Here is a 15,105-nt window from a genome sequence, read left to right on the forward strand (position 1 = left end):
CATCTGTTTCTGTTTTTCCCTTGGTATATTTTAAGTAAGAAGAAGTGTGTGTGAGTTAAAGGGCCTGGGACTGAACATGGTGTCAGATGCGTGAAGCTCTTCCATATGGGAGTGTGCGGCTGTCACGGGCCTGGCAGAGTGGCCATCATCAGAGGCTCTGGGATACATGCGCGTGCATACACACACATACACACATACACTCCTCCTCCATATATATATGTGTGTGTGTATGTGGATATATATATATATATATATACACATATATACACATAAACATACATACACTTCTCCCATACACATACACACAAAACATACACACCCATATATATTAAATATACACACCACATACACACATATATTATACACACCACACACACATGCCATACATACACACAAATGCACATATACCACACACAAACATATATAAACACTACACACATCGTACACACACATATGCACACACAAACATATATAAACACCATACACCTCGTATACACACATATGCACACACATGCCCCCACAGAGTCTCATGTAGAGGCTGGTGGCACAGGCTGGCGGAGGTGCTTGCTACCAAGCCTGATGACCTGAGTGGAAGGTGAGACTCAGCTCCACAAGCTGACTACCACGTGTATCATGGCATGTACACTCATGCCTCTACCTCCAAAAAATAAAGAAAAATAAAAATAATAAAAGTACGATGTGGTTAGGCTGGCCTCCAACTTACTTTTAGCAGAGGATGACCTTGAACTTCTGCCCCTCTTGCCTCCACTCCTGAATGCTGGGACCGCAGTGTGCGCCCCGCAGCTGGTCTGTGTGGTTCTGGGGACCAACCCTGGGACCTCATGTGAGGTCTCCCTCACATGTAAGGAAGCCATTGATCGAACAGTTGAAAGAGATAGTCTCTGCGTTCACGGCCATTTCCTCTCCACCCTGAGACATCTTACCGGAAAGTGGGGAAGATCGGCTTCTGGCAGCCTTGCCGCACTGAGACCTGACCATTCCCACTCTAGAAGGTGCCTCTGGAGATGCTTCGCTCAGCTTCTCAGCGCAGCCTCTGCGCTCACACTCTCTAGCCCCAGCAGCTGCCGTGCTGGAGTCTCCACTGTTGACCCGGATCTTAGATCATGATTCAGTCCAGGCGCTGAGGGGTGTGGGGAAACAGGAAACATGCCTTGGCGGCGCCATCACATACATTTAATAGAACTTAAATTGCAGACCGATAGAAAGTGTCATTTCTCTGGCAGAGGAAACTTCTCCATAAACCTTCAGCCCCCTGTATAATTTTAAAGTAAAAAAAAAAAATCTTCATAATTAAAAACACTCAGCTAATGAGCCGTCGAAGCTGGAGTTCTGATCCCTCACTCTAATTATTGTTACCATGTTGTGCCCTTTGACCTGGAAGTGCAACTTGTGTGCTCTTGACACCAGAGGTTAACAGGGCAGGAAGCCAGAGCCCTGTGGGTCCTCACAGTGACCAGAATAATTTAGTAATTGTCTAATTACCTGAGGAGTCCAAAATGCCACTACTAAAAATAGTATTAAAAATTAAACGAATGTCACTTTCTTGTTTCTCAGGCCATCTGTTCTCTGTTCCGGGTAACCGAGGGTCATGGGTGTTAAGCATCATGCATGGTGAAGACTCACATGGCTTTTCTTTTGCTCAGTGTATATGCTTTTAATGGAACACGGAATCCAGGAACCCCATAAACATTTCTAACTTCCTATTTAGCGGTTATAGGCAATTCTTTGTCTAGAGCAGTGACTCTGAGCTGCTGCTTGGCTCCAGTGATGTGTGTGTGTGTGTGCCTGTGCCTGTGCAGCGGGTGTGCATGCATGAGTACACGTGCCAGGTGTGTGTGCACACTCATGTGTCTGTATTTACATGTGCCAGAGCACATGTGTGGCAATCAGAGGACAGTGTCCAGGAGTTTGTTCTCTGCTCTCTGTGGGTCCTGGGGATCAGGCCTGTGTTGTCAGGATTGGTGTCAAGTGCCTTGACCCGCTGAGCCATCTTGCCAGGCTTCAGTATTTGTTTTTCTTAGAAATAGAGGAAAAACATTCTGAGAACGCCCCTTACCACTACTAGGGTTGTTTGTTTGCTTTTTATTTATTACTGAGATTGGGTCTCGTGTAGCCCAGGCTAGCCTCCTCCTACCTCTACTTCTCAAGTGATGGGATGATGGGTGTGTCATGCCTGCCTGATTCATGGGGTGCTAGGGGTGGGATTCAGGGCTTTGTGCATGCAGCAGGGCAGTCACCTGCAAAGTGTACCATAACCTCCAAGGAGAAGCCGAGACTTATTTTGTCTGTTCATTCAGCGGTGTCTCCCTGCCAGGCCCTGCTCTAGCAGCTGGGAATATGACTGACAGCCTCTGGCCTTGGGGGCCAGTGCGGGAAAGTTACCATGTGAACAAGCCAGGGTCAGGTAGCCAGGACACCAAAACGCCAGCTGCTGTGAGTCGGGTGATGGATCTGAGAGCATTAGGGGGCTTCAGAGGTCTTTCCTCAGTTTACCTTCCAGTGCAGACCTGTGTGGCGAGCCCGAGCATGCCATTCTTGCAGAAATCCAGAGGGAATGGGATTCCAGGCAGAGGACACTGGAGGAGCACAGGCTCCAAAGCAGGGAGGGAAGATGGGCAGTGGCCGATCCGACGGGGCTGAGGGAGAGGACTTGGACTTTACTGAACGCTGAGCCATGGACCCATGTGATGTGCGTGTTGACATCCATGTCTCCCTCAATTGCTTTCCAGTTTGCTTGTGTTCTTTCTCTTGTTCTGCATTGGAGATTGAGCCCAGGTTCTCCAGCTTGGGGAAGCCAAGGGTCCTACCCGCTGAGCAGTGGGAAGAAAACACAAACTACCATCACTGTAACATGATCACCAGACCGTTTGTGTTTCTGCTCATCCAATCTACCATCTTCGTTTCCTGTAGCAATCTCAGGAGCCGCCGGCTCAGAAGGGTCCCACAGTCACCACCAAGGTGCGAAGGAGCATGAGCAGCCGTGTGCACGAGGCTGTGAAGGCCATCGCTCTCTGCCACAACGTGACACCCGTGTACGAGTCCAATGGCGTGACGGACCAGGCCGAGGCAGAGAAGCAGTTTGAGGACTCCTGCCGAGTGTACCAGGCATCCAGCCCAGACGAGGTAAGCCCCGGGGAGGGCTGCAGCCTCGGCACAGTCTTCACGCCTGGCCTTCAGGACATGAGCCTGTGTGGCCCTGACTGCCCACATTCCAGCCTGTGCCTTCTGGATTCCCTCCCTCCTGCCCACAAAACTTGGCTTTTGATTACAGAAACTGTGGGGTTTTTTTGTTGTTGTTGTTGTTGTTTCTGGGACAGTGTCTCATGTAGCTTAGGCTGGTGGCCTCATAGGACCAGAGCTCTGTGACTCATGGTGGCTGGGAAATGGTACTGTGTGAATATTTTCTGAGCCCATAGGTAAGGGGATAATGAAATCTCTCCCTTCCAGACCTGTCCCTTTTCTCCATTTTGGGAAGAATGCATCCCCAGGAGGAGATCCTTCCTCATAATCTATGGGCTAGCTCAACCCGTAGAGCCCTGGCCATCTGTGACCACTGATAATGCAAGACAGGCCCTTTGGGGGTGAAATGAGGGTGCTCCCAACTTGTGATCTGGGGACCCTGTGTAAGTGGAGGTGGGTAGGGCAGGGCCGGTCTCTGCTGTTGTGAGTGATGTCATCATTTCTTTTTGGGCCTGTGGAGTTTAGTCCACTGTGCTTTGTTTTATTCAGAAATGGAATTGGAACCGTCTGGGGTTTGGGCTGTGAGAAAGGATGTTTTTGGTTTTTTTTTTGGTAGTTAGTGACCGGGGACCAGGAGCATGTATGGGCATGCGATCATATTGGTGTGTGAGATACTGGTGCTCTGCGCAGGGAGTCTGCATGGCTGGCTGTGGCCCCTGTGCTCAGCCAGCTGTGGAGAAGCACCGGGTGCTGTCTGCCGGCCTGGTCCCTGCTGAGCATCGCCGTGTCTTTTGAGGGCTGTGGGAGGGTGTTCCACGCCTTGCTCTTTCACACGCGCTGGGATTTGGGGCTTTTCTGTTTAGGGATGATACTTAATCGCATCACTTGTTCTTCCAAATGGGATTCACGTTGTCTTGTTTCTGATTTGTGATTAAAAACAACAAAAGGCGTGCTTTTTCTTGTCTCTGGCGTCCTCCACAGCCTGGGAGCATCTGCTACCTACATGTGTGTGTATTCATGTGTGTGCATGTGTGGACATCAGAGGACAACTTTTATTTTTTAAGAATCTACTTTCTCCCCCCCTCTACCCCCCGAGACAGGGTTTCTCTGTGTATCCTTGGCTGTCCTGGATTCATTTTGTAGACCAGGCTGACCACAAACTCACAGTGATCTGCCTGCCTCTGCCTCCCAGAGTGCTGGGATTACAGGTGTGCACCACCATGCCCAGCTAAAAGACCTAGTCATTTTTATTTTATGTGCATTGGTGTTTTGCCTGTCTGTATGTCTGTGTGAGGGTGTCAGATCCCCTGGAACTGGAGTTACACATAGACATGTGGGTACTAGGAATTGAACCCAGGTCCTTTGGAAGTGCTCTTAACCACTGAGCCAGCTCTCCAGCCCCCAGAGGGCAGCTTTCAAGAATTAATTCCTTCCTTCTACCACATGGGTTCTGGGGCTCAAACTCAAGTTGTCAGCCTTGGCAGCAAGTACTTTGATCTGCTTAACCATCTTGTCAGCCTTCCTTTTTTTTTTAATTAAAAAAATTTTATTATTTGTATGTACGTGAGTGAGCGAGGTCCATGGTGCACATGTGAGCTCAGAAGAAAACTTCTGGGAATCGTTTCTCTCCTTCTTAATAGACTCTGAGGATTGGACTCGGATTACCAGGCTTGAACAGTTAGGACTTTTACGCATTGAGCCATCTCACCAGCCCCCCTACACCTTCTATTAAAAAAAAAACAACAACTATTAATTCTTAAATGCAGCATGTATCTGTAGCATAATATAGATAAGAGAGAAATAAGCTATAGTCCACAAAGGCTAGGGCCACTGTTTGTACTGTGCACATCTGCTTTCTAAGATTTAGAGCCTCCAACACAAAACACCAACATGTTTATATAAACATGTCACGTGACAGGAAGAAGGCTGGAAGTGACGTCTTTAAGAAAGCCTCACTGTTCTAGTCCATGGGGGATTCCATTTGAATTGGGCTGGGTCCCATGATGCCTTTGAAGCTCACCGTCGACAAGCCTTGCAGAAACCCAAGGTCAGCTGGCTGGAGCACAGAGGAGCAGGCCGCCTGCTGCCTCCCTGTAATCTCCAGTCACTGGGGACTCTTTTCCTGTCACAGAAGCAGGATTTCCTAAATTTTTTTTTTCTGTGCATAGTCAGCCCTGGACGTCTTGATGTGTCTGCATTCAGCTATGTATTACAGCACCAGGGTACGAGCCCTCCCTGCCCCCTACTGTAAATCCTGTAACTAGAAAAATAGAATAGCCCAGTCCTTTTATGCTCATCTCCCAGCTCAGTGGCGTTTTCTCTTTTCAAGAAGATGTGGCAACTTTGAGGGTGTGGGAGAGAAGTGTGGCAACGCACAACTATTTATTTATTTGTTTATTTATTTATTTTCAGACAGTGTTTCACTCAGTAGCCCTGGCGGTCCTGGAACTCACTTTGTAGATCAGGCTGTCTTCGAACTCACAGAGATCCTCCTGCCTCTGCACCTTGAATGCTGGGATTAAAGATGTGCACTACTACATTCAGCAATGACACAACTTTTTTCCCTTTTTTTCCTTTTTTTTTTTAACATGTACATTTATAAAATAAACTACACACAGCAAGAAAAACCACAGAACAATCAGGAATTATATTCATGTTAAATTCGTAGTGTTTTAGCTGTTTGTATTTGGCAACCTTGAGGAAAACATTTTCCTATCTCGGTGAGTCTAAAATTCTGAACGTAACTCAATATCTATCATATCTCATCTCTGTCAACTTAAAACATCTATCTAAACCTAAAAACATCTTAAGCTCTAAACAACTAAGCTTAATTGTGAAACTAAACTATTTGGTCTTCAACCTCATCAGAGACTTGAGAAAGAGTAAAATTAATTACCTGAGTAAACAGGAAGTGCAGGTTAGCAGCTTCCAAACTAAAAACAAACAAACAAACAAAAACAGAGACAGTTTGCTGCCTGGAGAGTCACCCATAACTCTCTATAATATTGGAGCATCATATTTAACCTTCTGTTCCAATATATCCGACAGACATATTTGTGAGGCAGGAACTTTTGAGGACTTTGCTTACCCTGTGTTGGCAGAGTTTGACTTTGCCTGCATTCAAGCTTGCCAAGTTTTAAGCAGAATTCTATCAGTGGTCGAAACGAGGACATTTTGCCCAGTGGCTGGTTTGCCATATTTGAAGCCATCTCCATAAGAAGGTTCATTGATGCTCATCATCTTCTTTGAGGTAGGCTGGGTGTTGTCAAAGAATCATTAAAACAATATAAGCATCTTTAAATGCCATATTCTGTAGGACTCTGAGGTTTTTTTGAAGACCTTATCTAAGTATTTTACCTTATCTGTCTATAGAATCATACCTGTCTGTTACATCTAGGATGTATATTCTTTTTTTGTTTTTTTGAGACAGGGTTTCTCTGTGTAGCCTTGGCTGTCCTAGACTCACTTTGTAGACCAGGCTGGCCTCGAACTCACAGTGATCCTCCTGCCTCTGCCTCCTGAGTGCTGGGATTAAAGGTGCGTGCCACCACACCCGGCTCCTAGGATGTATATTCTTGTGATATAAGTAGACTAGTAATTGAAATGACCACGATTTGATCAATTGACAATTAACTTGTCTAACTTACTTATCCTAAACAGCCTGCAGTAGCATTTTCAAAGTATTGGAGGTAAACCTTGTATCCTACTTGAGTGGTATGGGCACAGCACCTCATATTAGAGTAGAAATAGATATAATATGTATGAATAATCTTAAATTTGAATTCTATATCAATATATTAAAATTAAACTTACTTTTTTCATCAATATACAGATTTCTATACCAATGAGTTAAAAATAACCTTGTGAGCACGTTAAGGCCTTAAGTTGAGGAGTCAACTCACTAATCTACTTTTTGTCCTATCATCCCTATGTGTCTCTGTATTCCCCTTCTTTCTTTTCAGCCCCTATCTCCAAACCTAAGAAAAAAAGATAAAGGAAAGGAGAGACATCTCTGAGTCCAATCTTGTTTTCTCTCTGGATAAGACCAATAGTAACTTATAACCAATTCCCAATGAAAATAAATATCTAAAGCCCAAGAAAGCAACCAAAAACCTTCCCACCCCACCCTTCAGGGAAATAGGGTGTTATTCTTTTAGGGTTTCTTCTGAGTGATTTGGGATGAATAAAACCTTTATTGGGACACAAATAAAATTGGGGAAGTGGTTAAACAAGGTAGGAATATCATTTGTAGTCCAGTTTCTAAATGTTGAAAGCTTTCAGGCTTAATAAAAGTCCTGTGTGTGACAGTCTGAAATGCTGGGCCAATTGGGACCATAAGCTTTCTTCGAAGCTGTCCTGGGACCTGTCCTGTTCTGATGGAGAACAGCAACTGAAGCACTTGGTGCTGGAGCATGAAGGATGCAGGATGTCAGCGTCCAGCATGCTGAGAGGAGTGAATCCTGTCAGGTCTGATCAGCTTCAAAGTCCGGTTCTTTTGTTCTGAAGAATTATTTCTCACAAGCATTATACCATCCTAAAATTATAAGTGTATGAGGTGTGCAGGATGCACATAACAATTAAAGCTGGTTCTCTGCTCTTTGCATGAGCAGAAGAAAGACATCTGCAAATCTTCATTCACGCCATACGAAGAATGGCATCTGGTCCTAAGTCACATGTATTATGTAACCAATAAGAAGCATTGACTATGCATAGGTATTCATATCTCAGCCTGTCTCACAGCTACTCCATGGAGTGGGATTAGGAACATAAGTTACCTGCTTGTTCTACAGTTTTCATTTTTTTTTTTTTACATCTCGATTGTAGTCCCCTCCCTCATTACCTCCCGATTCCACCCTCCTTCCCTCCCTCATCCCCTGTCCCTCCCTCCCCTAACCCTCCTTAAGGGGGGGCCCTCCTCCCCTAATAGCTGATTTTAGCTCATCAAGTCTCCTCTATGCTATCTGTATCCTCTTCCTCTGTGGTCTGGCAAGTCCACGTAGCCAGGGGGAAGTGATCCACATTGGGGGAATCAGAGTCCATGTAAGAAGTAGTCCCTACTCCCCATATTGTGGGACCCACAAGGAGACTGCACTGCCTATCTACCACAACTGGGCTGAGGGTCTAGGTCCTTGCCGTGCATGGTCCTTGCTTGGTGCATCTGTCTCGGCAGCAACCTGCTCCTCCATCCAGATGTTTTAAGTGTATATTTTATTTATTATAATTTATTCACTTTACCTCCCATTTGTTATCTCCTCCCTCTTATATTCTCTTTGCCACCCTCCCTCCCTCTTCTGCTTATTCCCCCCCCCCACCACCACCCCAGACCTCTGAGAACAGCCTATCATTAGGGTAGTCTGCATCCCCTTCCACTGTGTGCCCGCTAGGCCGTCTTGCCAAGGGGCAGTGGCCAAGTAGTGTGCCCCCCGAGTGCATGTCAGAGGTTCAGCAGCAGTCCGCCCTTTCTTCCCCCCCATGTGGAGAATCTGCAGTTTATTGGTTACATCTGAAAAAGGGGTCTTGGTTCTTTGCATGCGTTGTCCTTGACTGGAGCATCAATTTGTGGAGACCTCCCCATGCCTCGATCGACCCACAGGCCTTGATGGTCTCCCTGTGGAGCTCCTGCTCCCTCCTGGACCTTCCACTCCCCGACTCTTACCTACAGCTCTCAGCACCCTGCCCAGAGTCCAGCTTCGAGTCTCAGTAATTGTCCCTATCCTCCTCTGGGTGGAGTCTCTCAGCGGGCATCCATTTTGGGCTAAACTGTCCCTATCCTCCGTGAGTGGAGTCTTTGAGAGGAAACCACCCTGCCATTCTGATTTTCCCATGAATTCTTCCTATTAAAAAAGCCTCTGGGAGGCTGAGGAGACGGCTCAACGGTTAAGAGCACGGACTGCTCTTCCAGAGGTCCTGAGTTCAATTCCCAGCAACCACATGGTGGCTCATGACCATCTAAAATGAGATCGGGTGCCCTCTTCTGGTATGTGGGCACACATGCAGGCGGAATGCTGTATATATAATAAATAAATCTTCATTAAAAAAAAAAAGTCTCCAGGAACTATAGTTGTGCTAAATTAGCAGACTCCTATCTGATATGCCCTGGGCACTACCCCCAGCTTCTTGGAAACTATGTGTGGTGGTAGCACAAGCCTGTCATTTCAGCAGTTGGGAGATAGAGGCAGGACAATTAGAAGTTCAGGGTCATCATGGCTACTAGCAAGTTTGTGGCTAGCATGTGCTATAGGCATCCCTTACTCTCTGAACTAGTTTCTTTCTTTCTTTCTTTCTTTCTTTTTTAATTTTTGACACAGAGTTTCTCTGTGTAACCTTGGCTGTTACGGGCTCACTTTGTAGACCAGGCTGGCCTTGAACTCACAGAGGTCCACCTGCCTCTGCCTCCCTGCATGCTGGGATTACAGGCGTGCGCCAGCACACCCGGCTACCACTCTCCTTTAAATGCTGCAAGGCCTACAACTTTCTGAGCACTGCTGAAGGACCACAGTGGAGAACCCCACAGCTGACCCCATGGGAGAGGGCAGCCCAGGCAGCCCATCTGAAGGATTCCTGAGAAGGCAGAGACAGGAGATCCCTGGAGCGGCCTGGCTAGGGATGGTAGCCTCATCAGCAAGCTCTGGGTTTCATTAAGAACACCCCACATGGGGCAGTACCCAGTGTAAGGAAGGAAGGCTATAAATCTCAAATCTCTCCTTCTAGGTTTTGAATCACGGGTTTGGGATGTGTTCTTGTGTAACTAAAAATAAGTGTATGTGCATAAGTAGTCCAGAGAGCAGCAAGGGAAAGCCTACCTGTCCGCCCTTCAGCTGTCACTCTACAGCAGTGCTTCTCAGCCTTCCTAACGCTGCGACCCTTCAATATAGTCCCTCATGTTGTGCTGATCCCCAGCCATAAAGTTATATTATTGCCACTTCATAACTGTAATTTTGCTACTGTTATGAATCATAATGTAAATATCTGTGTTTTCCAACAATCGTTTGGGGGTCTCGACCCACAGGTTGAGAACTGGTGCTCCAAAGGGTTTGGGTTTGTTTTTGTTTTTTTTTTAGACAGGTTCTCGTGTAGCCCAGGCCGGCCTCAGACTTGCTCTTCTTGAATTTCTGATCCTCCTTTCTCTACCTCCCAAGTTCTGGGATTAAAGTGTGTGTGTGTGTGTGTGTGTGTGTGTGTGTGTGTGTGTGTGTGAGAGAGAGAGAGAGAGAGAGAGAGAGAGAACGAGAGAGAGAGAGAGAGAGAGAGAGAGAGAACGAGAGCGCATGGTCTGTTTTATCCAGTACTGGAGATGGAGCCCAGGGCTTACATCACTGTCAGCTGAGCATCACCAATCGTTTTTACTCCTGCATGCCCAAGTGCAACACACACACACACACACACACACACACACACACACACACACGCATGCATGTGTGGGGCAGGGCCGTTTTGTGTGCCTCTTCACTGATTTGTCATTTTAGGTTAATTTCAAAAGAAAACTGTTAGAAAAAAACCCAATTAAATGTCAGTGTCTTAGTCTGTAACAAAATGCCACAGATTGGGCGCCTTATCACCGACAGAAACTTCCTTTTCTGGGTTCTGGAGTCTGGATTGTAGATCAGCCTGGCTTCCTGGTGGGCGCCCCTTCTGGTTCCAACCAGACTGTCTTTTTCACTGTCTCTCATAGCAGAGGGCCACTCTCTGGGGTTCCTCTCATGACTTAGTCTCTTCTCCACATCCCCACTCACCTCTAAAGGTCACCGCACTGGGGATTAGATCTCAACATTGACGAACTTAGTGGATCCAGACAGTTAGGCTTCAGCGTGGAATCGACAGAGTCAACCCTAAATGAGATGGTTCTCCAAGACTCAGCATTGAAATCTTGGAAAGGTGTTGATGAGGCCTGGAGATGTGGCTCCGTTGCTTCGGTGTCTGCCTGGCACGTACCGGCCCTGGGTTCTGTCCCCAGCACTAGATAAACCGGAAACGCTGGTGCACGCCTGGTGTCCCAGCAGTTGGGAGGTGGAGGCAGTAGGGTCGGAATTCAAGGCCGTCCTCAGCTGTTTCGTATGGTTGAAGCTTGGACTACAAAAAAAAAAATGTGAACCTGTGTACGTATCTTCACTGTTCAGAGCGGAAAGCTACTTGCTCCTGGTCCACTGAGAGCATTTCTCAGAACCACGTTGAGTCAGGAAAGTGACTCTTGCTAACGTCAAGCTCAGTTAATCTCCACAAACAGAAACCCAAGCTGAAAGTCTGATTGACGTCTAACTTGAATTAGACATCCAGGTCAAGATGTCTGAAGATAGGATTCAGCTAACGTGTATGGGTGTGTGCCTGCATGTATGTCTGTGCGCCACGCATATGTACATATCTGGTGCCGGAGGAGGCCGGAGGAGGGCTTCGTATCTCCTGGAACTAGAGTTCCAGAGGTTGTGAGTCACCAAGTGGGCGCTGGGAACTGAACCCGGATCCTCTGCAAGAGCAACAAGTGCTCTTAACCACTGAGCTCCTACAGATAGGAATTTGCAACCGAGAACAACACATCTGCTTGAAATTGCTTATTTATAGAGGCTCTGAGGAGATAGAAAGGTACCCAAGAGGTGAAGTTGAGAATGATCCACCTTAGGGACTAGCAGATCTGCCAAGGGGACCCCCAGGCACTATGGAACAGACCTGGGAGAAGCAGCCCGGGGAGCCGCCCAGGGCTGGAGGTGGACAGCGCTGCCTGGGATGCCCTGGAGGACTGACGCGCTAGGGAACACACAGGGTTGACTGTACGCCCATCTCACCTTAGTACAGTGCTGCAAACTAGCATGCACTCAGGAAACTGTACTTTGACCTTTGACCTCTCCTGAGCTAGGCTTGTGTGGTCTGATCATGTCTCCTGGGGCACTTGTTGGGGTACAGCCAGCAGCCACCCTGCATGCACTATCTGGCTGGGGCAGGGGTCTCAGTGGGTTTTTGCGCTTGATAAACTTTCCCCTCAGGATGTTAGGATTGCTTTCTCTTAATTCCAGCAGGTGGCCCCGTGTCTCCTTTCCCAGTCTAACCACAGTCACCAAGTCAACCCTCTGCAAAGACTGGTCTCCTTAACCCCCTCCCTCCACCCTTAAGCTTTGTAAGAAGTTGGATCCCCTTCATCTTCGACTACAGGGTCTCATGTAGCCCAAGTTCACCTCAAGAAGTTGGCATTGAACCTCTGATCCTCCTGTCCCCACCTCCTGAGGGCTTGGATTACAGGCGCGCCCACCATGCAGTGCTGGAGCCCAAGCCCAAGGCTTCGTGCTTTCCAGGCAAGCGCTTTACCAACCACCTCCAGCCCTGGAAAGCCCTTCTGCATCGTTGCCTGTGTCTTGCCAGCAAGGGAGTGGGTGTGAGAAGCATTGAGAGGGAGCCGTTACTGTCCAGTTCTGCAGGTCTGACGTCCGACGGGCCTCTCAGACTTCAGTCAGCCTGTGGCGCAGCCTTGTGGCTTCTGTCTGACCCGGTAACCAGCGTACTTCTTCCCGGCTGTACGTGTTAGCGTTCTCCAGGGTGTTATATAGAGGGGGTGATGAGAGTGGCTTACAGCTGTGGTCCGGCTCTCTATCCTGTCTCGGCTGGTCTTGAGTAGAGTGGACTCCTGAAGAGGTAGGCTTTATCACAGAAGGGATGGTCTTTGCCATCATGAGCCAGGCAAGTAGGCACAGAAAACAAGCTTCCTTCTTCCCTGTCCTTTATGTTAGCTGTCAGCAGAAGGTGTGGCCCAGATTAAAGGTGGCTCTTTCCACCGTAAAAGAGCCAGATTTAGAAGTGAGTCTTCCCGTTTTAAATGATTTAATTAAGAAAAAAAAAATCCCTTAGCTGGGCCATGGTGATGGACACCTTTAAGCCCAGCATTCAGGAGGCAGAGGCAGGCAGATCTCTGTGAGTTCGAGGCCAGCCTGGTCTTCAGGGACCAGGACAGCCAGGGCAACACAGAGAGACACTGTCTCAAACAAACAAACAAACAAACAAAAAACAAAACAATAAGTAAATGGATAAATTCCTCACAGATGTGCCCAGACTGCTTGTCTGTGTATGTATCTAGTTTCTGCTTGCTTCTTGTCGGACTCCTGACATTGGGAATAGGGGTTGTCTCTGACTTTCGTCTGCTCTTGGGACCCGTTTTCTCCTACCGGGTTGCCTCAACCAGCCTTGATACATGGGGTCTGTGCTGACCGAGACTTACTGCCATGTTAAGTTGCCATCCCTGGGAGGCCTGCTATTTTCTGAAGGGAAACAGGAGTGGCTCTTGGGAGAGAGGAAGTTGCAGGGAGAGACTGAGGAGTGGAGGGAGGGGAAACTGCAGTTGGGATGTAATATATAGAGAATAAAAAAAATTTTTTTTAAAGGTACACATATTTGTATGAGTTTACATCTAATTTTAAAAACGTCTCCTGTGTCAAGGGAGCTCGTCTCTGGCTGTAGCCTGAAAGGGTCTTTGTGGGTCGTCTAGGACAGCTTGTTTGCAGTCCTCAATTCATCTGGCCTGCACCTCCATATCCCCAGAAGGGGACTCTCTCCTGAGCCCAGAGACCAGCACATGGGCCTCTTTGTCCCATTGCTTTCTAATGGTGACAGTGGGTCCCAGTGACACAGGCTCACGTGGTTCACAAAGGGGCTTCAGACTGGCCTGGGATTGGCATTCTCCTTTGGGCCTCCTATGAGTCTGCTAAGGTGGATCTGGCTGCCTGAGGCTGGGAGAGACCCAAATGGTCCTCTAGCTATAGAGTGCACTGGACCTTTGACCCAGGCAAGGTGCAACTTGCCTCCTGGCCTGGCCCTTGCCACTTCTCAGCTCCATCACTAGTGGGCAGTTCCACGAACTTCTGGGACTGTGTCCTTGGCTCTGACCTTGTGGAGCAGTGTAGTCAATGCCAGGATTCCTGGACTGTGATCTCCGGGCTGACAGTTGAGATAGCTACAAATGCCCCTTCCCTGGGTGTGGGGTGGGGTGGGGTGCAGGGTGTATGTATGTGCAGAATCACCCACTAAAGACTAGAATATGCCTAACGAAGAGTGTACCCAGATAAAGGAGAGCCAGGGCTGGAGAGCCCCTAGTGCCCTGCCCCTTCTTCCCGGGCTTGGTGCAAAGCCTTACAGAGGGAACTGTGTGCGTATGGGGTCCAGGGCAGTGTTTGCCACGGGCCGGTGGTATGCAGCCTGCTTAGGGCCTGCCAGACCAGATGAATCCCTCCTCCTCTGGTGTTCATGTGCAGGGCGCCTGATCTTCCATGCTTCGTTACCTCCAGGTGGCCCTGGTCCAGTGGACAGAAAGCGTGGGGTTGACCCTGGTGGGCCGAGACCAGTCCTCCATGCAGCTGAGGACCCCTGGCGACCAGATCCTGAATCTCACCATCCTGCAAGTCTTCCCCTTCACGTACGAGAGCAAACGGATGGGCATCATCCTGAGGGTGAGTCCAGCCCTCTCCCGCCCCTCGTGTGTGCATCACGGACCTCATTGCAGTCACCCAGACTGGTAAGGAGTGTGTATGCCTGAGCAGGAAGGAAAGAGCTCTTTCAGTGGACACACCTGATTTCAACTGTCAGCATGTGGTGAAAGTGGCTCTGAAGCACCGAATGAGTGTGAGTGTGAATATGTGTGTGAGTGTGTGTGTGTATGTGTGTGTGTGTAACTGTGAGTGTGTGTGTGTGTGTGTGTGTGTATGTGTGTGTGTGTGTGTGTGTAACTGTGAGTGTGTGTGTGTGTGTGTGTGTGGAACTGTGAGTGTGTGACCGTCAGAAGACAACTTGGAGGAATCAGTGTCTCCTTTTACCATGTAGATCCCAGGACTCAAATTCCCACCATCAGACCTAGTCCCCTCATCTGTCCTTCTCTGTGCCTGTGTGTTTATGTGTGGGTGTATTTTGTTATGTATAGGGAGTTCAGTGTCC

The 15,105-nt window shown here is 48.1% G+C and overlaps 1 protein-coding gene across 5 annotated transcripts in view; it reads left to right on the plus strand.

The window, feature by feature from the left end:
• Positions 1-15,105, plus strand: part of ATP9A (ATPase phospholipid transporting 9A (putative)) — a 110,119-nt gene that overhangs the window by 67,297 nt on the left and 27,717 nt on the right. For all 5 annotated transcript variants that reach the window (XM_084777927.1, XM_084777924.1, XM_084777925.1 and 2 more), the window contains 2 exons: positions 2,932-3,144; positions 14,463-14,624. In XM_084777927.1, the coding sequence (XP_084634053.1) occupies positions 2,932-3,144; positions 14,463-14,624 (375 nt within the window). The remainder of the gene's footprint in view (positions 1-2,931; positions 3,145-14,462; positions 14,625-15,105) is intronic.

Source organism: Acomys minous, assembly GCF_964271855.1.
Source record: "Acomys minous genome assembly, chromosome: 3".
Classification (NCBI taxonomy): Eukaryota; Metazoa; Chordata; class Mammalia; order Rodentia; family Muridae; genus Acomys; species Acomys minous.